The 20,769-nt window shown below is 50.3% G+C and overlaps 1 protein-coding gene across 1 annotated transcript in view; it reads left to right on the plus strand.

The window, feature by feature from the left end:
* Positions 1 to 4,469: 4,469 nt before the first annotated feature.
* The window catches only part of LOC113491003, a 17,293-nt gene continuing 993 nt past the window's right edge, over positions 4,470 to 20,769 (plus strand). The window contains exons 1-20 of the mRNA XM_026867621.1: positions 4,470 to 4,852; positions 5,011 to 5,318; positions 6,111 to 6,331; positions 6,874 to 6,934; positions 7,439 to 7,534; positions 7,656 to 7,820; positions 7,951 to 8,076; positions 8,413 to 8,633; positions 8,754 to 8,788; positions 9,025 to 9,318; positions 9,364 to 9,442; positions 14,503 to 15,211; positions 15,850 to 16,064; positions 17,796 to 17,856; positions 18,346 to 18,441; positions 18,738 to 18,902; positions 19,394 to 19,519; positions 19,960 to 20,180; positions 20,531 to 20,565; positions 20,691 to 20,756. Coding sequence (XP_026723422.1) covers positions 4,573 to 4,852; positions 5,011 to 5,318; positions 6,111 to 6,331; positions 6,874 to 6,934; positions 7,439 to 7,534; positions 7,656 to 7,820; positions 7,951 to 8,076; positions 8,413 to 8,633; positions 8,754 to 8,788; positions 9,025 to 9,318; positions 9,364 to 9,442; positions 14,503 to 15,211; positions 15,850 to 16,064; positions 17,796 to 17,856; positions 18,346 to 18,441; positions 18,738 to 18,902; positions 19,394 to 19,519; positions 19,960 to 20,180; positions 20,531 to 20,565; positions 20,691 to 20,756 — 3,580 coding nt within the window. The 5' untranslated portion in view covers positions 4,470 to 4,572. The remainder of the gene's footprint in view (positions 4,853 to 5,010; positions 5,319 to 6,110; positions 6,332 to 6,873; positions 6,935 to 7,438; positions 7,535 to 7,655; positions 7,821 to 7,950; positions 8,077 to 8,412; positions 8,634 to 8,753; positions 8,789 to 9,024; positions 9,319 to 9,363; positions 9,443 to 14,502; positions 15,212 to 15,849; positions 16,065 to 17,795; positions 17,857 to 18,345; positions 18,442 to 18,737; positions 18,903 to 19,393; positions 19,520 to 19,959; positions 20,181 to 20,530; positions 20,566 to 20,690; positions 20,757 to 20,769) is intronic.

The following is a 20,769-nucleotide window of genomic DNA, read 5'->3' on the forward strand; positions in this document are numbered from 1 at the left end:
GAAGTCTGGAAACACAGTGTAAACCAGGATATTTAACTGCTCGTGGGATGTGCAGCTCACTTGGGATCTCTCACGCTGCCTGGGATCTCCGGAGGCAGAACAAAAAAAACAGCCAGGCCCTTGTTTAAAGAAATCAGTGAGAACCAGCTCAGGTAGTAACAAAAAGTGAATAATCCCACACCCCACCCCTGAAACCCTCTCACAAGAGTAGGCTAATTTTTAAAAGGAAGCAAGGGAAAAGTTACCGTTCCAAGACGCAGTATCAGGGCCTTTCTTCCTCAAAGGCCCCACCTTCCCTAAAACACATGAACCTACACAAAGAGCAGAGTCTGCAGGATGTGCCTGGACGTCCCCCTCCGACATCCCTTGCAGGGAGGGGAAACCCCTCTCCCATCAATTCAGGAGAAGGGGATTTAGGTGGGATCAGGCTGCCCCTCCCTTTCCTCTGCGAGGGTCCCCAGTTTCGAAAGGACTCTCTAACACGGCTGGGAAGGGCTTGCCACGGCGGCACTCGGCACAGCTGGATGCACAGCTGGAAAACCAGCCCGCTGTGCCGGCTTCTTCCCTCCCACTGCTCCCCTGGGAGCAGCCGAAAGCCCCTGAGACAACTTTTCTCTGAACTGCCCTTTGGAGAAATCTCTCTCCTCACCCCATCTGGGAGCAGCACAGGGTGAGGGCAGCTTAATTTACCCCATGAGAGGTACACCGAGGACCGGGCGTTGTAATTTATTCCCCAACGGCCCACTCTGCTTCCGAGACTTCCCCGCCGACTCATGGCTGGTCTGCCCCAACCTCTCCATGGCTGGAGGATGAGTTCAACCACCCTGCCAGGCTCTGTCTGTCCACGCCAGCGTGATGGCGATGAACCCACCACTGGTTGAGCGTGTCCCTCTGCTCCCCTCCCAGCACAGAGGCTCTGCCCAGCAGCCCAAGTCTGCGGTGCTTTTCTGAGGGAAAACAAGATGGTTTATTGGGTGTGATGAGCAGATCACTAATTATTTTCTAATAAATGACATCCATTAGCAACACCGTCGGGGCTGGGGGGGTGGTGGTGAAAGCCAGATGGATCAGCTCTTGCTGAGAAGGCAAAACCCATCTGCCTTAAGAGGATGTTTTTCAAAATGGTTATCTTCATCTTCTCTGTCTCAATGCATACTGCTCGGACTTCATCTCATTTGTATGTAAATAACAAGCAGAAACACCCAGAAGCTTCCAGGGCCCAAACAGCTCATAATTTATGTTGATCGCCTCCCTGCAAAACAATACCTGCACAGCAAAAGCCAGCCAGCTCCCCAGGGTACCAAAGCAGCCCAGCAGCTCTGGCATTTCTGGGAGAATACCTTTAATCATCCCTGCCCTTCTCAGGCCCCAAGTATTGCAAAACCCATGTTTTCTGCTGCCTGCTTGAAAATGTTCATGCAGATCAGGCTATTTTGGAGATAAAAAAGGCCATAAGCATGTTTTTTGGGGTGGTTACAATGACAAATACTGCTCGGTGTCATCTCTGGACATGCCCTTTGGTAGACTGACAGAGTCTAGTAGAGTTGATCCGAACTGACAGATGCAAAAAGCCACACCAGCCTCTGGGTACGGAGCCCACAAACCTCAGCTCCCGCACACAACAAACCAGCCTGGTGCGTTTTTCACCCAGCCTTTTCATCACCTGCATACCTTGTGGACAGTGGGCTGAAGGAAGAAGAGTGTGGGAGCTTAAAATGACAATTCCCTCTTTCTTGTTGGCAGCCCCACCCTTAATCCCATTATATTCATTCAACTCTAATATCTGATCCGAACCCGTTTGTCAGCTTGAGGACAATCTGCCTTTACTGGGGTCAAGAAAGCATGAAGACAATCTCATTTTCCCATCGCACCCGGGTTTTGAATTTTATGCAAATAATCAAGGCAATAAATGTTCATGAATTTCAAGTGACATCATGGATTTGACGGACGGAGCACTCGGTGTATCAGGAACTGGATGGATGGTCACACTCCAAGAGTTGTGGTCAACGGCTCCATGTCCGAGTGGAGAGCGGTGACGAGTGTGTTCCTCAGGGGTCGGGGTGGGGCTGGGGCTGTTTAACATCTTTGTTGGGGACATGGACAGTGGGACCCAGTGCACCCTCAGTTCACCAGCGACACCGAGCTGTGTGGTGTGGTGACACACCGGAGGGGAGGGATCCGTCCCGAGGGACCTGGACACGGGCTGGAGGGGTGGGACGGGCAAACCTCATGGAGTTCAACAAGGCCAAGTGCAAGGAGCTGCCCGTGGGTGGGGGCAGCCCCAAGCACAAACCCAGGCTGGGCGAGGAGGGGATGGGGAGCAGCCCCAAGGAGAAGGACTTGGGGTACTGGTGCGTGAGAAGCTGGACATGAGCCCACAGTGTGGGCTGGCAGCCCGGAAAGGCCCCGTGTGCTGGGCTGCACCCAGAGCAGGGGGGGCACAGGGCCAGGGGGGGATTCTCCCCTCTGCTCCGCTCTGGGAGACCCCCCTGCAGGGCTGGGTCCAGCTCTGGGGCACCAACAGCAGAAGGACACGGACCTGCTCCAGCGGGGCCAGAGGAGGCCACGGAGATGCTGGGGGGGCTGGAGCACCCCTGTGAGGACAGGCTGGGAGAGTTGGGGGGTTCAGCTGGAGGAGAGAAGGCTCCGGGGAGAGCTTAGAGCGGCCCCCCCGGGCTGAAAGGGGCTGCAGGGAAGGGGGGAGGGACTCTGGATCGGGGGTTGGGGTAGGATGAGGGGTGACAGTTTTAAACCGAGAGGGGAGATTTAGACGAGATCTAAGGCAGAAATTCTCCCCTGTGAGGGGGGTGAGGCCCTGGCACAGGCTGCCCAGAGAAGCTGTGGCTGCCCCCTCCCTGGAAGGGTTCAAGGCCGGGTTGGACGGGGCTTTGGGCAACCTGGGCTGGGGGAAGGTGGCCCTGCCCAGGGCAGAGGCTTGGGACTAGATCATCTTTATGATCCCTTCCAACCCAAACCAGTTTGATTCTGTGCTCACAGATAGATTCAGACCAACATTTTCCAAAAAGAAGCAAGCCACCCAGGAATTTCACGCTGCAATGGGAAATTCTGAGTGGCCCAACTCTCTCGGTTTGAGCCTGCCTGGCAGCATTTCTCCATGGATAATCAGATATTTGGTCTTCTGTATTCAGTAGAACACGAAGCACCTGCTTAATTTTTCTTCCAGAGATGCCAGTGGGATTTCAGCTCCTACTTAATGGTTTTGTAGCACTGTGGCACATGAATGCATTTTGAAGGGCATGTGGAGTCCTGTCCTGCAAATATGTTTAATCTCCAGTCATGCACACAGCATGGGCAATGCCACCAGCACAGCAACGTGTTGAAAACGAACCGGGCCCTTAAATATGAAGAATAAAATACTCTAAACATTACAGTTCCACAAAGTCTGGGATGCCAGAAAATGTTCACCACACCCTATTGAATTTGCTCTTTTTCCCAAGGACTCCAGGAAGTAAAATAAAGAGAATTTGTGGGAGTGTTTTTCATGCTGGTTAAATCTTAGCTTTTGGCAACATTTTGAATGGAAAGGTTTGGAGGTCTTTAAAAGAAATCACAGAGGGAAACTCAAGACTGATTACATATTAATATTAATATGGAAATAATACCATCTCAAAAATCTGGGCAAAGTGTTTTCCAGAAAATCTGCCTCTTTTCACTGAAATGCTTTTTTAGATCGGGATGAAAATGCATCAACCAGATCATCAGCTGGCTGGAGACGTTGCAACAGCAACCCCTGGGTGGGACGGAATTGTCCTCTGGAGATGCCAGTATCTCCAGAAACGAAGCCTGGGAAACCTGCCGAAGACTAAATACCTAATGCTAAATGGACAAAATTTGAGGTGACATTTAAATAACAGTATCTCAGAGGAAAGTCATGGATCGGGACCTCTTTGCACTACTCAGCTCAAACTTGACGGTCTCTGCCTAACTAGTGTGAGTAAGCAGGCTGGATACATTAGAGCCCTGAAAGAGGCGTCGGGCCTCGTGAACATCACGCCTGCGCTCTGTCGTCACATGAAGAAGCCCCACAAAATATTTTTGTTCAGATTTCGCCGTCTTGTTCTAACTGCCTTTCACTCCAGTTAATTCAGAGGACTCTCCACCAAGCTCTACACTGATCTACTGCATCTTGTAATTAGCATAGGGGTATCTGGGGAGCTATTTCTCTTCTTTCACCCTTTTAAATTTATTTTCTTTTGCTTCACAGCTAGGACATGAAACAGGACATAAAACAATACATCCCTGCAAGCATACAGAGGTTTTGCACTAAGGCTGAGCTCTCCCTGCCAACAATCAGGGAGTTAGATAACTCTTCTAGCTGAGCAGATTCGCCCCGGTTCCAATAGGTGTGTTTGAGTGCACTCGGTGTTTAACAAGTTTCAAGAAGACAGCTGGCTGTCTGGCACGTCAAAACCATGAAGGCACTAAATTGATCACTGGACTTCCATGCAACCAAGCCCAGATCCCCAGAGGGATATAAAGGGCATCCTGCGCTCCCTTCCATCAGAGCTGCGCTCTGTTTTCTGCTGTGTCGGGCTGTTTTCTCCTGCTGCAATGAACCGGCAAACTTACAGCATGAGAGGGGGGGGTGGAGGCAGATCTTACAGCGCTGCCTCAGCAGTTATTCCAAGCAGCCACAGGGCTGGCTTTAGTTCGATGTCGATGGCACGCTCTGGAGGAGGTGGAGGAGGTTTTGGAAGGTTCATCGGAGGAGGTGGTGGTGGTGGTGGTGGTGGCGGTTTTGGCAGCAGGAGCCTCTACAACCTTGGCGGTAGCAAGAGGATATCCATCGGTGTTGGAAGCAGCTTCCGAGCTGCTTTTGGGAGTGGAGCTGGTGGTGGCGCTGGCCTGGGAGGTGGTGGTGGTGGTGGTGGTCTTGGTCTTGGTGTGGTGGTGGTGGTCTTGGTCTTGGTGGTGGTGGAGCTGGTGGTGGTCTTGGTCTTGGTGGTGGTGGAGCTGGTGGTGGTCTTGGACTTGGTCTCGGTGGTGGAGGTGGTGGATACAGCTTTGGTGGAGGTGCTGGCGGGCTTGGCTTTGGTGGTGGACAGGGAGGTGGTGGGTTTGGCTTTGGCGGAGTAGGAGGGCTGGGAGGATACAGTGGAGGGCTGGGTAGTGGCAGGAGCCCAGTGGGATTTGGTGGTGGCCCACCTGGAGTTGGTACAATCCAAGAAGTGACTGTCAACCAGAGTCTCCTGGCACCGCTGAACCTGGAGATAGATCCAAGCATCCATCAGGTGCGAAAAGATGAGAAGGAGCAAATCAAGACCCTCAACAACAAGTTTGCTTCTTTCATTGACAAGGTAAGACTTTATCAGGTGCTGTGGAATTGTGGTTGAGAGGGAGACGGTCTTGGAGCCACAAAACCACAACTTCATAGATCTACAGTCCACTGCATGTTTCCTATCTGCACGTCTTCATTAAAGTAATCAAAAAAGAATGTTCTTCTAAACAGTTACAAGGCAGAAAATTAGGCTAGAAGCTAGTAGTAAGACGATTAGATCCAGGTTTTGTGCCTGAGAGATAAGATACATGAGCTCAAATGGAGTAAGGCAGTTTCAGGCCCAGATCTGGCTGCTTAAGCCGGCTCTCTCTGTGGGGAATTGCAGCAGATGTGTTAGTCCTTACTGCTTTATTGCCTGCAAGCTGAAGTCCTTTTTATATTGACTCAGCTTAGGTCCTTCCTTGGCTTTTACTTGGGTAAATATGTAGTATAAATGAGCAATTAAGTACTTGTCTTTTAACCTGTAGTACTCAGATCTTAGCTTTAATGAAGGAAGATAAATATCTCTTACAAAGAAAGAAAAAAAAACAAACCCAAAGGATGTTAAAGAAAGCAAGTGATGAAAGAGCTGAACCCACATTTTCTAATGATTGCTCATTGGCTTGCTAAACTAAATTGTCTCTGAAGAGAACTGTCCACTGAGGGCTTAGCTACTGGATGGGCTAACACAGCCCTAGATAACCTGGAGGATATTCACAGCTGGATTTAGTGCTCCTGGTTTGGGATTTCCATGGTTTGTGCATCAGGCCCAGTTGCTGATGACTGGCCACCGGCATCTTCTGCTAAGCCTCTTCTGCTTCCCAATGCTCAGGTTCGCTTCCTGGAGCAGCAGAACAAGGTGCTTGAGACCAAATGGACCCTCCTGCAGGACCAAGGTCAAAAAAACAGCTCAGGCAAAAGCAATCTGGACCCACTCTTCGAGGCTTACATCAACAACTTGAAGCGGCAGCTGGCCAACCTGCTCAACGAGAGAGGACGCATGGACGGGGAACTGAAGAACATGCAAGACCTCGTTGAGGACTTCAAGAACAAGTGAGGGCCTGTTACCGGCACATCCAGGCACCCTGGGGTGAAACAGGATGCGTTAGGCAGTAGGGTTAATCTCGCTTAAATTCTGAAGGTCAAACATCTAGCCTGAGATATTCATCAAACTTTCTATGGGAAAGGGAAAAAAAAGTCTCTCCAGTCTGTGCTCTAGCCCTAACTAATCCCATTCTGATATACCACTCCTGCGAGTCTCTCTCTTTGCAGAACCCCCCCTCTTCCTCAACAGGAGCAGAAAGGTGATCCATTGACATTTTTCTAATCAGAACAGCCAGATTCAGCCAGGACACAACACCTTGTGATGACACTTGCAAAGGAAAATAATCAAACCCAGTTTTCCCCTCCTTGTTCCATCTCCATTGTGTCAAAATGTTGTTTCAATCATTTGAGAAATGGGATTCCCACAAATTTCATTTGGGCAGTTTCCAGGAAAACACCATACCCAGCCCAGAAAACCTTGCAGTCCTACCCCTACAACTTTTCTGCCTGCGGAGGTAGGATACAGTATGTCTTTCTCTTTATCCCTGCAGATACGAAGAGGAAATCAACCGACGCACAGCAGCGGAGAATGAATTTGTGGTGCTGAAGAAGGTGGGTGAGACGGGAGGTGTTATGGATGCTGAGCTAGACCGAACTGCTGCACAGGTTGGGAATGTCCTAGAGGATGGGAGATCTCATGGAGCTGCATCCTCATCCTCATCCAGCTGTCATTTGGATTGTGGTTTTGGGGGAAAGGAATGGAAGGGCTTGGAGGATGGAAATAAATTCTTGTCCCATTCCTGTCTCACAACATACACACATGCTTGCCTGGGCAAAACAGATCGTGTAGAGGCAAAGATGGGCAGTAGTGCCAGGAACCCCAGGTACAACGGCCGAATGGCCCTTACCCGCCACCAAACTTACACCCAGTACTTCTTCTGGCCAAGAGATGCGCTCCTGGTGTTCTTCCAAGGGGGATGTGCCCAGCACAGCTTCTCCAGTCAGGCAGCACCACCGCAGCAGGGGACGGGGCAGCCTCACCTCCAGGCTTGGCCAGATCTTGGCCAAGAAGAGGTACCAGGTGCTGCAGATGTCCCCATGGTTGCTCTTTTCCAGGACGTGGATGCTGCTTACATGAACAAGGTGGAGCTGGAGGCCAAGGTGGATGCCCTGACCGATGAACTCAATTTCCTCCGAGCCCTCTACGATGCGGTACAGACACCCTCCTCCCCCGATTTCTGTCCCGTGTCACCCCCTGGGCAGTGACTGCTGCCATTCATGGCACCTGGGAAGGTAAGTGCAGCGGGCCGGGATCCTGTGTGTTCTCCCGCAGGAGCTGGCTCAGCTCAGTGCACAAGTGTCCGACACCGCTGTCATTCTGTCCATGGACAACAACCGGGACCTGGACCTCAGCAGCATCATAGCTGAAGTCAAAGCTCAGTACGAAGACATCGCCAACAGGAGCCGGGCCGAGGCGGAGGCTTGGTACCAAACCAAGGTGAACAGACCCATAGATGCCATGCATGCGTTTCTGGGGGAAATTACTACTGTCCCTATATGAGGCTGTTTGAGACACGTCGTGTCCACCTGGACATCTCAGATGGTTTATTCTTCCTTCTGAACCTCAGTTTGAGGAGCTGCAGGCCACAGCTGGGAAGCACGGGGACGACCTGCGCAACACAAAGGGGGAAATCTCTGAGCTCAACCGGCTAATCCAGAGGATCCGGTCGGAGATAGAGAACACGAGGAATCAGGTATGAACGGCAAAAGGAGCCTGTGGAGCCCCGTTGTGTGGTCCCTTAGCACCACAGCTCTGCTTTGCTGAGGGGGGAATTTAGCAGCCACTGAGTATGATGCATCTCATTAAACATGTTGAACTCTCTCCTGAAAACGGCACCGGGCTGTCACACGTATTAAATCATTCTTGCCAGGCTGGCATTTCAACTCCAGCAGTGTTAGCTATGGGTGAACGACTTCAGCCATAACTTTCTTCATTAACACTCCCCCCAAGCAGAATGGTTTTCTTCCTTGGGGGACTCTTACCCCAAAAGACAAGCAGCATTTAGGAGTCCCAATCGCTCCTCTTGCAGTGTGCCACCCTGCAGACAGCCATCGGAGACTCCGAGGAGCGCGGGGAGCTGGCCCTCAAAGATGCCAAGGCAAAGATAATTGACCTGGAAGATGCCCTGCAGAAGGCCAAAGCTGACATGGCCCGGCAGCTCCGAGAGTACCAGGAGCTGATGAACGTCAAGCTGGCCCTGGACATTGAGATCGCGACCTACAGGAAGCTGCTGGAGGGCGAGGAGAGCAGGTAGGGGCAAAATCCCTGCAGGAATAATAGCGACTGTCGCTTTGCCCCTTGCCAGCAGTTGTTCCTCTTGCCTGTCTCTTTCCTTTTGCTCTAACCTCCCCTTTATCTGCCCTCCAACAGGCTCAGTGGAGAGGGACTCAACCCCATCAGCTATTGTAAGTATTGCAGCACTTGTCTTGCTTTGGGCCCATTGGGAACAGAAGCTGTGATCAACCTTGGGAAAAGGGAGGTTTTGCCCAATACAAGACGTTCAGGGCCCTTCACCAGTGCCAGTGGCTTGCACAGGGGACAGAATTTGGGTCAAGCCCTGTGGGTCAAGGTCCTGATGATGGTGCTTTCTGCAACTGGGTGACTGCCAAGCAGATGTCCAACCTTTTGGTTTTTCTTGCAGCTGTCATCAGCTCAAACTCTGGCATGGCTGGTGGGGCTGGGTTTGGAGGAGGATTTGGTGGACTGAGCCTCAGCGGAGGAGGCGGCGGAAGCGGTTTTGGTCTTGGAGGAGGAGGCGGAAGCGGTTTTGGTCTTGGAGGAGGTGGCGGTGGTGGAGGCTACAGCTTTGGAAGTGGAGGAGGACTTGGACTCGGGGGGGGTGGTGGTCTCGGAGGTGGATACGGAGGAGGCAGCGGTCTCAGCACTGCAAGTGGTCTTGGCTACGGAGGAGGTGGCGGCAGCGGTCTGAGCACCAGTGGAGGGAATTTCAGCTCTGGAAGTGCAAAAGGCACCAACCCAGGTGTGAAAATCGTCTCTAAAACCTCCTCCAGCAAAAAGAGCATAAAAAGCCAAAGCCTGAAGAATGCTACACAGCCTGAGTAAAACCGACACCAGACCCTCCCCAAACCCACCGCTCCCACACTGCTCCTGCACACCGCCATCCCCTCCACCCACCTCTGCCCCGGCTCCTCCCTCCGTAGTTCTTAAGCATTTGGATCACAGTTCAAGAAAAGCAGTGGAGCACGTGTTAACCAGATCTCAAAGTACCCGAAACAGGATTAAAAGGAAAACAAGGGCCTAAGTGATTTTTCTGACTGGGGAATTGTGGGGTTTTTGTTTGTTTGCTTTTAATGAGGCTGAGCAGCTTGTTTGTAATTGTGACAGCCATCAGCTAAGGCAGATCAAATAGCAGGGAAGAGGCAATAACTCGGGGGTTTTAGCTCAGTTCTGGCTCAGAGAAGCCCAGGGATGGGCTGGGAACTTGCTTTCAGTTCAGCCCACTTTGCCTTCACTGCTGGGATGAACCAAACTCACTGCGTCAAGCTAAGCAACTCATCTTTATCAGAGATGTGGGTTATTTTTCTGCTATGTAGAAATATCCCAGGAGGTTGCTGGAAGATCCCAGGCAGTGGTTTGCAAGTGTGGGACCCCTCTTAAAATCCCTTATTATGGGAGCACAGAGCCCATTGGGAGTCACTTCTGAGTCACTCGAGTGTGACGGGAAATCCCTCTTTTCACAGCTGAGCTTGAAAAACCGTGTTTCTTCCAGATGTGCTGAGCACGGCAGCTGTGTGAAGTCAGGCACACAAGCCTGGCCAGTGGCTCAGAATATTAGGAAAGCAATCTCAGATGCCTTCTTCTGAAAAGTACCACCCACAGGGCTGTGGATTCCACTTGCAATGAGCTTATCTAAAAGGAAGCCCAAACTACCCTTCCATTCCTGTCCTTCCTTTTCTTAAATGGAAGTTTGCCCATAGTGGCACCTTGCATTTAATCTCGCGGATGTATTTTGTCAGAGAAGCCATCAGTGACTGATCAAAAATATATGGAAAAGGGCTTGTTTTCTAAATGATAGGATTTTAAAATTCTAAATAATAACCGAGGCAGAGAGCTCTTCAAAAGCAAGATCGGTGCGTGCAGTTAAATTGGGTTGCTGTCCTGTCTCGTGCTAGGTTTTGTCGGAATGGCTTAAAAAAAAAAAAAAAAAAAAAGTCAAAATCAATCCCACAGTCCGAGTCTCTCTGCCTTTCCCCACTGTTGCAGTAGCAGCAGTCGAGGCGAAAGTCTGAGACAGTGGAAGTTGCACTGAAAAAACTGCCCGAAGGGCCATGTCCACACTTCTCCTTGGGGGTATTTCAGCATCTCCACTAGGTTTCTGTATGAAAAGAAAGACATTTGGTAAACTCAGAAGTGCAGTCAGATTTCAGCCCGGCACACGGGAAACGAGGCGATCGGGAGCAGGAGCCCAAAGGCACACCAGTGCCCCAAATCTACTTTCCCCTTTCTGATGGAATTGACCTCTCCAGCCTTCCAACTTGTCTTTTCGGTTTTGTGAAAATACCATTAAAAATAAATTTTAAAAAATTGCAGCTTTTTATACTTCAGTGATAGTGATATGACAGTGTTTTCCTTCCTCTCTCTCTTTTTGGAATGTGCCCAATAAAACTGGATTGTAATTTATTTATTCCTACATCTTTTTATTCTAAAAGAGAACCGACGTCATTAACTGTTCCTAACCTTCAGCAGAGTGAGCTGGAGGGGGATTTTGCTTTACTGTGGGGGAGAAGTTTCCAAATTCTGATAAAGTTGTAATGAAAAGTTTGAAATCAGTTGTCCCAAAACAAATTGAAGAATCAGAGGAAAGGAGAAGGAGGGTGGCAAAAAAAAAAAAAAATCAGTATTACTTTCTTAACATATGATTTGGGTTAATCCAAAAGTTTTTCTTCCATGGAAGGGAGAGTTTTGCACAGCTCTGCCAGCTCAGGCAAAACCCCAGTGTTTAATTTTTGCTTTTGTAAAAGAACGACGCTTATAGAGAGTTCTGGGGGAGGATTTTATCAGGACAATCTAGACTGACGATGGGTTTCGGTGAGCTGGAACAGAGCAACTCACCAACCGATGCAGGCATTTTGGTCAGCCGTCATGGCAAAAAGAGAATGAAAAAGGGGGGAAAAAAAAGCAAAACCCTCAGACACATACTCAGACCTTATTGCATTTCAAAGAGTCAGACGCTTGGCTCTTCCCTGACCTCTCAGCATCCCGGCTTTATGTAACTCGGTGCAGCAAACGGGAAAGAGCAAGCAAGTACACGCCAAGCCCAGCAGGTTTACAAGTGCTTGAGCAAAACCTCAGTGAAACCCAGACGCACCGAAACACGGGAGCGTCAAATCTCCCTTCACCCAGAAAATCGCAGGAGCTGCAGCACGAAGCACCAAAGTCTGAGGACAAAACCCAACTCCTCGGCCCCTGCTGTGGCAGAGGGTGTTGCAGACGCACAGGCCAAAAGTTAGCAAAGGTTAAAAATAAACTCTGAGTCACCTCGTTTTCTGTACTCGCCTGTGCAAATGCTGAATTACACAGCACGGGTGTGAGGAATTAATACAGGTAATGACAACCTAACCTTAACTAACCTTAAAAGTTTTTAATGTCTTTATTCCAGCCTGCGCTGAAAAAAAAAAAAAAATGCCAATAAGAGTCCAGAAGTGGTGCTCGCGGGCAGCTGAGCTCCTGCACACATCTCAGCTGGCCCCGTTCCGCCTCCCTCTGCTCTGCGTCCCCAGCCCACCCACCACCCTCCAGGCAACCCCCCCGCAGCAAATCCTGCTTCCCAAACTTTCTGCAGGCAACTTTCCTGTCCGAGGGGGACAAACACAGCCCTGAGCAGCCTCAGGAGGACGGTGCCTGTGTGAGTGACACAAGCCAAGCGGAGAAACTGTGTGGGACTGAGAGATCCTGCAAGAGTTTCCCTTGTTTTGGTGCCTAAACCATCATTTGCTTTACACTTCTAAATCCTTTGTAATGTTCCACTTAATTACTGTTGTCTGCAGCAACAGGCTTTCCTAGAAGAGCTGGGGAGGTAATGACTGCCTTCAACACGAACCCTTTCTCTTCGCTTTAATTAAAACTCTCGCAGGCTGTGCTCTGGTTCCCAGGTGTGACTTTGCATAGCTCTTTGGAAGTCAAAGGCAGGCTCGCTGCCTGGCCACCATCCACAGGATCTGGCACACATGTGCCAGTTCACATCTGCAGGCTCGGGAAAGCAAATCTCCATACATCTGCAATGCTTCTAGCAGAAATAATTTATTTTCCCTGTCAGCATAACCCCAGTGGTGTTACTAATGAGGTTACCTGCTGCTGTGCCTCAGCTCTGAAGGGTGGGTGTGTGTCGGGGGGGATGTTCGTTGCTTCTGGACGTGGGAGCGTGGGTGCAGTTTTCCCTGCGAAACTCTGCGTTTCCAGCACCCAGGATGTTCCCGTGTCTCCACTCCCGAGGCGAGAGCACCCCCTTGCTACCGCCCAGCTTCTCCCTTCCCGCGGAGGGTGCCTTGCAACAGCCCGTCCAAGGATCGGCTTCCCCATAGCTCGCCCGAAGGCGCTGCGGGTGCCCGTGACTCACACGATTGGCAATAAGCAGCCACAGGAGGGCTTGGGGAGATGATGGTAGTGAGCGCTGGCTTCTTCTGATTGCAACGAGAAAAAAACCCGATACAAAACAAAACAACAAAAAAAACCCTTCTGCTCAGGTTCTTTCAAGTTCCCAGACGGAGAAAACGGCAGTTGGAAACACATCAACAGAAACAAGCTACGAGATGCAGCAGATACCCTTGAGCTGCTCGTTTTGGATCAGGTTCCTCTACTCATTGCTCACGTAGCCGATTTAGAGAATATTTTTGATTTATCTGCTCAGGGTTTCATCTCTCTGCCCTGCGCTATTATTTTATCTACCATACAACCTGGCTGAGGTGGGTAACCTTGACGGCACAAGGATGTGGCTGGGCAGAATCCAGTTTGCAGAATTATTTTGGGTGGGAGGGAGCGGGTATCTTCTCTTGTAACCTGTGTCCAGCTCTTCATGGACACAAGAGAAGAGCCCCCCATCTCTTCTGCCTTTACACCATCCTAAAGCACGACCTAGCCTCATCGTGCAGCTCGAAGCTCCTGGGTGAGGGTTCATCCAAGAGCCCAAGATCAAGAGGCAAAGGCTACTTTAGAAAAATTTTCCGACTGAACGATCACAGCAGAGTGAGGAAGGGGGGTGCCAGGAGCTGGAGGAAAAGTGGGTGAATTCCCCTTCACAGAACATCTTGGAGAGCCAACAATGACGTGGAAACTGCCGGTTAAAAACAGGGGGGTGGAAAAAAAGTGATAAAAATACCACTTCACAGGGAGCTTTTGAACCCTGAGCCTGACAAGGAGATTCAAAAGAAGAGCAATCATTTCCAGCATCTTTTTAATAACTATTTGATAAGTCTCGTAGTACTATTGAATGTTATTTTATTTTGGAAAAGGGATTTACTTGTTCTCTTTGAAAGCCATGCCAACTCATTCCTCAGTTTCCCCCACAATGAGGGATGACAAATTTTTTGTAAGATCCCCGAAAATACCGCCACAAGACAACTTCCACTCAGCTCATCTCTGCAAACCTGTGATCACTCAGATCCCTTTCCTGAAAGAAATCCAAAGAGCTGCACTGATAAGTAAAACTACCCTCAGCCCCACCTTTCCCAAGCCAGTCCCAGAGCTGGCAGCCTTGGAAAAGCCCCGATTTCTGCTGCCCTGCTTGCTGCGCAGTGTGTTAAACCCTAAATTTCACCTTGCAAAAGCTTCGGTGCAAGGAACTTTACTCAGGCGAGCAAGCCTTTGGCTTGCCTAAGGAAAACCAGCTCCCAGGGTCTTGGGAGAATCATGTTGCATCCTGTCCCTGAGTGCAGACCTCAGCGAGTCGTCCCATTCAATTCTAATTTCATGACTCAGAGCGGCAGGCTTTGGTAGAGGGGGGAGCTCCCTCACTCCGTTACTTTCTTGCCTGCAAACAATGCATTTTTCAGAGCCTCGCCGTAGCCTAGGTGTGTTTGACAAGGCAAGTTGCTGCAAGGCACGTCAAGTTCTGAATTCCCGTGCCAAGTTTTCCAAGCAGATAAAAGAGGAGGCTCCCAAGCTCTCCCAACACAGGGGTTTCTGTCTCCATTGCCCTCTGCTCCTTTCCTGCTGCGCAGCTTTTATTCACCAGCTTTTTTTTTTTTTTTTCCCCTCTCCTGCTCTTTGCGTTTCCAATTGAACAAGCCACCATGAGTCGGATCTCTTTCAGATCATCTACTGGAGGGGGCATGAGGGGCTTTAGCTCAGGCTCTGCTATCGTAGGAGGTGGCAGTGGTGCCAGAAGCAGTTTTAGCTCTGTCTCTGTCTCCAGAGTTGGAGGAGGAAGAGCCGGAGGTGGAGGAGGCTTTGGAGCTGGTGGTGGCTTCGGCAGCAGAAGTCTCTATAACCTAGGTGGAAGCAAAAGAATTTCCTACAGCTCAGTCGGTGGAGGTCTACGGAGTGGAGCCGGTGGTGGATACGGCTTTGGTGGAGGAGCTGGGTTTGGTCTTGGCTATGGTGGTGGAGCAGGCGCTGGTTTTGGCTTAGGAGGAGCTGGTGGTGGTGGCGGCTATGGGCTGGGCAGTGGATTTGGGCTGGGACATCCAAATAGTCGAGGTGGCCCCGGGTTCCCTGTTTGCCCACCTGGTGGCATCCACGAAGTGACCGTCAACCAGAGCCTCCTGGCACCCCTCAAGCTGGACATTGACCCGGAAATCCAGAAGGTGCGGACACAGGAGCGGGAGCAGATCAAGACCCTCAACAACAAATTTGCCTCCTTCATCGACAAGGTGAGAGTTTGGTCTTAAACATCAAGCCATGCATATTATCAGTTGCCTCGGGAAAAAATAACAGGAAGAATCTTCCTTTGGATTTAGGGGCTTGCCTGAACCGATCCCAGACAAAAAACCAGCATGGGTTTGGCTGAGAACTGTCTTATGTTTCTTCTTTGAAAGGATGAGTTTTTCAGCATCTTATTTTATTGAAAAAGTAAATCCCCCTCCTCCCTGTAAAAAAAACATCCCGGAGGCTTGATGGATCTTCTGCTTGTTGCAAAATGGCAAAGCTCTACACAACTCAATGGGATAACACCAGTTTAAACCAGTAAAGGTGGGCTGAGCATCTAGTGGGGGGAGAAGGACCCAGAGGTGCTTACCCTGCTTAATAGCTCTTGAAAAATCTTGCTAAACATCTTAGAGGCTTTTGATACTTTTGAGGATCCGGTGCCCTAAGTCAGAAGATCCAAATAATTTGACCGCAAGTGTCCCAGCATCTCTTGACTGTTGGGTTTTTTTTGGGGGGGGTGGTTTGTTTTTTTTTTTTTTTCTTTTTTTCCCTGTGTTGCATGATCCCCCCTTTTCCTGGCAGCGGAATTTTTTGTGCGTTGTTCGCTTGGGCTTCAGCATGTGCCTGTTTTGTTTCTCCCCAGGTGCGCTTTTTGGAGCAGCAGAACAAAGTGCTGGAGACCAAGTGGAGCCTCCTCCAAGAGCAAGGTCACACCGTTACCAGGAAATCTCTTGAGCCCCTTTTTGAAGCTTACATCAACAACCTCAGGCGGCAGCTAGACAGTCTTCTAGGGGAGAGGGGACGCTTGGACTCTGAACTGAGGAACATGCAGGACATGGTGGAAGACTTTAAGAACAAGTAAGAAATCGTGTTCTGTAGCATAAATGATTAACAAACGGGAAAATCAGGGCAGGCGGTTCATGCTCGCTGGCGCACACCTTTGCATTTGCACTGTGTTCCTCTTCCAGTTTGCAAAATGAACATATAAAAGCAAAACTTGGTCTTAGAATTACCTCTAGCTACGTCTGCGGGAGCGGCGTTTAGCACAGCATCCACGCACCCGCGGGAAGCTGCTCCAGTGTAAGGGAGGTCATGGTCTGATCCTTTGAGTCTCCTAAAATAATACACCTGGAGACGGAAAAAAAAAAACGTAACACATGAGTGTATGGACATACAAAAAGGGAATGAAACATTGACGTAAACTCCCAGCTCCCAAATCCCCCGTTTCTCTTCTTGCAAAGGAAATCCCCGCCTTTCCAGAGGGCCCCAGGCGACCCGCGTGCGCTCACCCCCGCTCAGCTCTGACCACGTGAAGGATGCTCAGCTCTTTCCTCTGACTTGTCAAAGAAAATTATTTCCCTGGGGAAGCAAATTAATCCCCTCCTGAGATAAGGTGTCCAGCGGAGGTGGGACATGCCAGTCTGCACCTGATGACTCTACGGGACATTTAGTTGCTTTTTTTGGGGGGGCGAGGCCATTCATTTTTAGTTGACTGTAGTCTGGTAGAACAATCTCTCCCGTATTCAACCAGATCTGGCCAAGTGCAAATTTGAGAAAAACACCTTGGAGACCTGAAATAGGTTTGTATTAGATAGTTGAGCATGTGAAGAGAGATTTTTTGGGCGGGGATGGGGAGATGGCACTTAGAGCTGACAGGGTGAACTGACATAGCTTCTGGTATGTTGTACTTGGGCGCCTTTCAGGTCTCGATGTGTATTATGGGCTTTTAGAAATACTGATCTGGCCAAAAATGACAAATTATATCGTCTGGAGTTCGGAGCTACTGCCTGGGAAAGAGAGTGCATTTTGTTTCAAGTCTGGGATTGGTTTTCAGTCCACTGGCTCATTTCTATTTCTTCCCATGTCCACTCGGAGATGCATCTGCAGGGATATTTCTGCCAATATTAGTTAGAGGACTGGCTCAAACCTGCCTTTAAAATCCAGGTCTTTGCCTCAAGAGCCTACATGTTTTGTCTACTTTCTAGCTAAGCCCTGCCCTGATTATCTGATGAGAGGATGTTGCTCAGAGCCATAAAAAGTTCCACAGAAACACAGTCTGAGGCATAATGATCTCCTCTTGCACAACCATGGCTAAAGAATCACATTTTTTTTTTTTTTTTTTTTTTTTTTTTTTTTAATTAAATGCTGCAGCGGGTTATTCCGAGCCATTAGCATTATTATAATATCAAATATCAAATAGTTACGTTATTATATATTTGTAGGTATTGCAATGCAGCTTTGTTGAAAACCTTTTGTATAACTTTCCTTTGGGCAAAGGTCACCGAGAACGTCTGTTCCTGCTTCCTGCCGAAACGGGCTCTGATCCTGCACACATTTCTCTATGAGCTTGACTTTAAGGGCAGTGATAAAAATCTATTCATTTTAGCTGGGACTACTCACACCATGGAGTCTTGCAGGTTCAGAGTCAGCGATCATCGGCTTTGCTCTGGACTGTAGACAGACGGGAGTAAGGAATATATCTGTCAGCCACAACCAAGGATTTGGGACTGGAGTGGTCCCATCTCTGCCTCCCATGATGGTTTTGCTCTTCATTCCCATCAAAACCCTCTCACTCTTTTATCCGAACAGATATGAAGATGAGATCAACCGGCGCACTGGTGCGGAGAACGAGTTCGTGGTCCTCAAGAAGGTGAGTGAACTGGGAGTTATGGGACAGACATTGAAATGAACTCGCATGCACAGAGTTCAAGCAAAGCGGATGGGCGCTGGGGTCCTCCAGCCTCACTGTTGGGTCAGGATTCGATGCCGGTGCATCGAGGCGTAAGGGCTGGGTCCTCCTGGGGCCAGGGATGGGCAGAGCCTTTGCCGTGCCAATGGAGCAGCCCTGATTTCTGAAGATATCTCCTCTGGTTGCCGGGCCGAACCATCTGGCCTTCTGTGGCTCTGGTTAACTCTGTCCCTGGTCACATCCCTGTGAGTCAGAGCTTTGCTCTCTGCCTAAGAGCCTGGTTCTGGTTCACAGTAAATGTCCGACCTTATATTAAAAAAGAAATACCTTGATCATAGCAATATAAAAAGAAGCCTAAGGAATAACAGACCTGGAAGCAGAGAGATGGTCCCACTGGTGTCCTGAAGCCACTTTGGCTTGCGGTTTCATCTTTGGTTTTCTTTTCTTTAGGATGTGGATGGTGCTTATATGAACAAGGTCGAGCTGCAGGCCAAAGCAGATGCGCTGGCAGATGAAATTAACTTCCTGAGAGCTCTTTACGAAGCGGTAAGCAGTTGGCCTCCGTGACAGCATCCTCCCCAGCTCCCTGCTGTTCAGTTCTCCTCCTCCCAGATCTCCAGCCACCACGCTCAGTGCTGTACGGTGGTAAAAGAGAAGGTGGTCACTGCCTTTTTGAAATTACAATGCAGGCATAAGATGGAGAAGGGTAGATAGTTAGAGACAGAGGCGGGGGAAATGAGAAAAAAAAGTCTCAGTGGGGAGAGCTCTCAAGCCACCTCTTGTCTGCGTGGTTTCCACCACAAATACCAGACCATTAACTTCATTTTTTGCATCTTCTGCAGGAATTGTCCCAGATGCAGCAGCAAGTATCCGACACCTCTGTGGTCCTGTCCATGGACAACAACCGTAACTTGGACCTCAACAGCATCATTGCGGAGGTCAAAGCGCAGTACGAGGACATCGCCAACCGGAGCCGGGCTGAGGCGGAGGCTTGGTACCAAAACAAGGTGGGTAACCATGGGGGGCAGCACTAATGGCGGAAGGATCACAGCATTACACTGGAGGTTCATTTGTTTTCTCTGCGTGTTACAATAGGCTCTTGCACACAGATCCCCAGTGTTGGCTTGTGGAGCGCTACTGTTGACCAGCCTTACATTCCTTGCAGTGAAACCAAGGGACAAGATGCTTAAATGCCTTGACCCTGGGCTCACAAGGAGTCACTGGCAGCCTGGCCTTAGACACAGTGCACTCTTTCCCTCCCAGGTTCTCAACAGTAGGCGACAATGCACAGGTGCTCTACGCAATGAAATAGCTGCTGCCTTAGCATATACTGATCACTAGAGGCACATGCTGCTGTTGCATGGGCAGGTTGCTCAGAGGAATGTTGTCCCCCACACTTAACCCGCATCCAGACCCGCACTTTGTGCCCTGAAGTCCCCTCACCCTGCCCTCAGCCCCGTGGTGCCTCACCGGTGCTCTCCTCCTTTCTACATACCAGTACGAGGAACTCCAGGTCTCTGCCGGGCGACACGGTGACGACCTGCGTAACACCAAGATAGAAATTTCAGAAATCAACCGGATGGTCCAGAGGCTGCGGAATGAGATCGAGAGCGTGAAGAAACAGGTAGGAGGGGGATTCTCCTGCAGAGTAGACGCTGCGTGGCGGGAGGCAGGCAGGAGGTGATGGTGGCCAGGCGCGGCAGAGCCAGCTCCTGGGGCTGGAGCAGGGCTGGACGGCCAGGCCTTCCCTCTGCACTAAGGAGGGCATGGCCACCCCTGTCTTTGCTCACCAGAGAAGGTCATCTCAGAGCAAGGATGTGCTGTGACAGTTGCTTTCTTGCTCTAGAAGCAACTTGTGAGCTACCAAGCTCCCCCAGCAAAGGTGTGTAGCGAAGCAGCGATGTTGGTGTCTGCTTTTCTTGGGGAACAGGAGCGTGGCTGCAGCCAGGAGCTGTCAGTGCCATCCTGGGAGCCACCAGCCAGCATCTACAATACAAGAGCAATACCAGGAGAGCAATTTAGGGTAGCCCAGGATAATCAACTATCTGTTTTCCTTACTTTCAGTGTGCCAACCTCCAAGCAGCCATCACCGAGGCGGAGGAGCGCGGGGAGCTGGCCCTCAAGGATGCCAAGAACAAACTGGCTGAGCTGGAGGATGCCCTGCAGAAGGCCAAGGCTGACCTGGCCCGGCAGCTCCGTGAGTACCAGGAGCTGATGAACGTCAAGCTGGCCCTGGACATCGAGATCGCGACCTACAGAAAGCTGCTGGAGGGCGAGGAGAGCAGGTGGGGGAAGCACATGGACCTGTCGTGTGCTGCTCTTCAGAGCAGGGCACATTCCTTGGGCTCATAGAGACAGCTCACCCCAAGAGGCTCGAGCACCAAGTGGTGTAAAACAAGGGCAGAGAGAGGGATTGTTTTAAATCATGAGCTTTGTAGGGAAATATTAGTTTCTCCACCACTTGGCACCTGATGCAGTAATAAAAATGAGCATTATTACCTTTCATACAGACATGTCCCACCAGCGGACAAGCCCTACTGAAGGCCAAAAAAAGTCTAATTAGATGGTCTCTGTGGCTAATGTTGTATGTTGTCTATGCTTTGGCATTATTGCTTACTTTCCCCTCTCCCACCAGGCTGGCTGGAGAGGGAGTCGGAGCCGTGAGCGTCTGTAAGTATCCCCCCACCTTCCACCCCTGCTGGCTCAGCCCCTGCCGCAGGGGTGATGGTCCAGGTCCCCCCATCCTGGGGAGCCGGCAGGACCCCAAAGCGGGTGTGTGCTCTGTCTCCCTGCAGCCGTGGTCAGCAGCTCCAGCGGGATGGGCTACGGCGGCGGCGGCAGCTGCCTGGGCATGGGCGGAGGTCTCGGCATGGG

Source organism: Athene cunicularia, unplaced genomic scaffold, assembly GCF_003259725.1.
Source record: "Athene cunicularia isolate RWA unplaced genomic scaffold, athCun1 chrLGE22_part1, whole genome shotgun sequence".
Classification (NCBI taxonomy): Eukaryota; Metazoa; Chordata; class Aves; order Strigiformes; family Strigidae; genus Athene; species Athene cunicularia.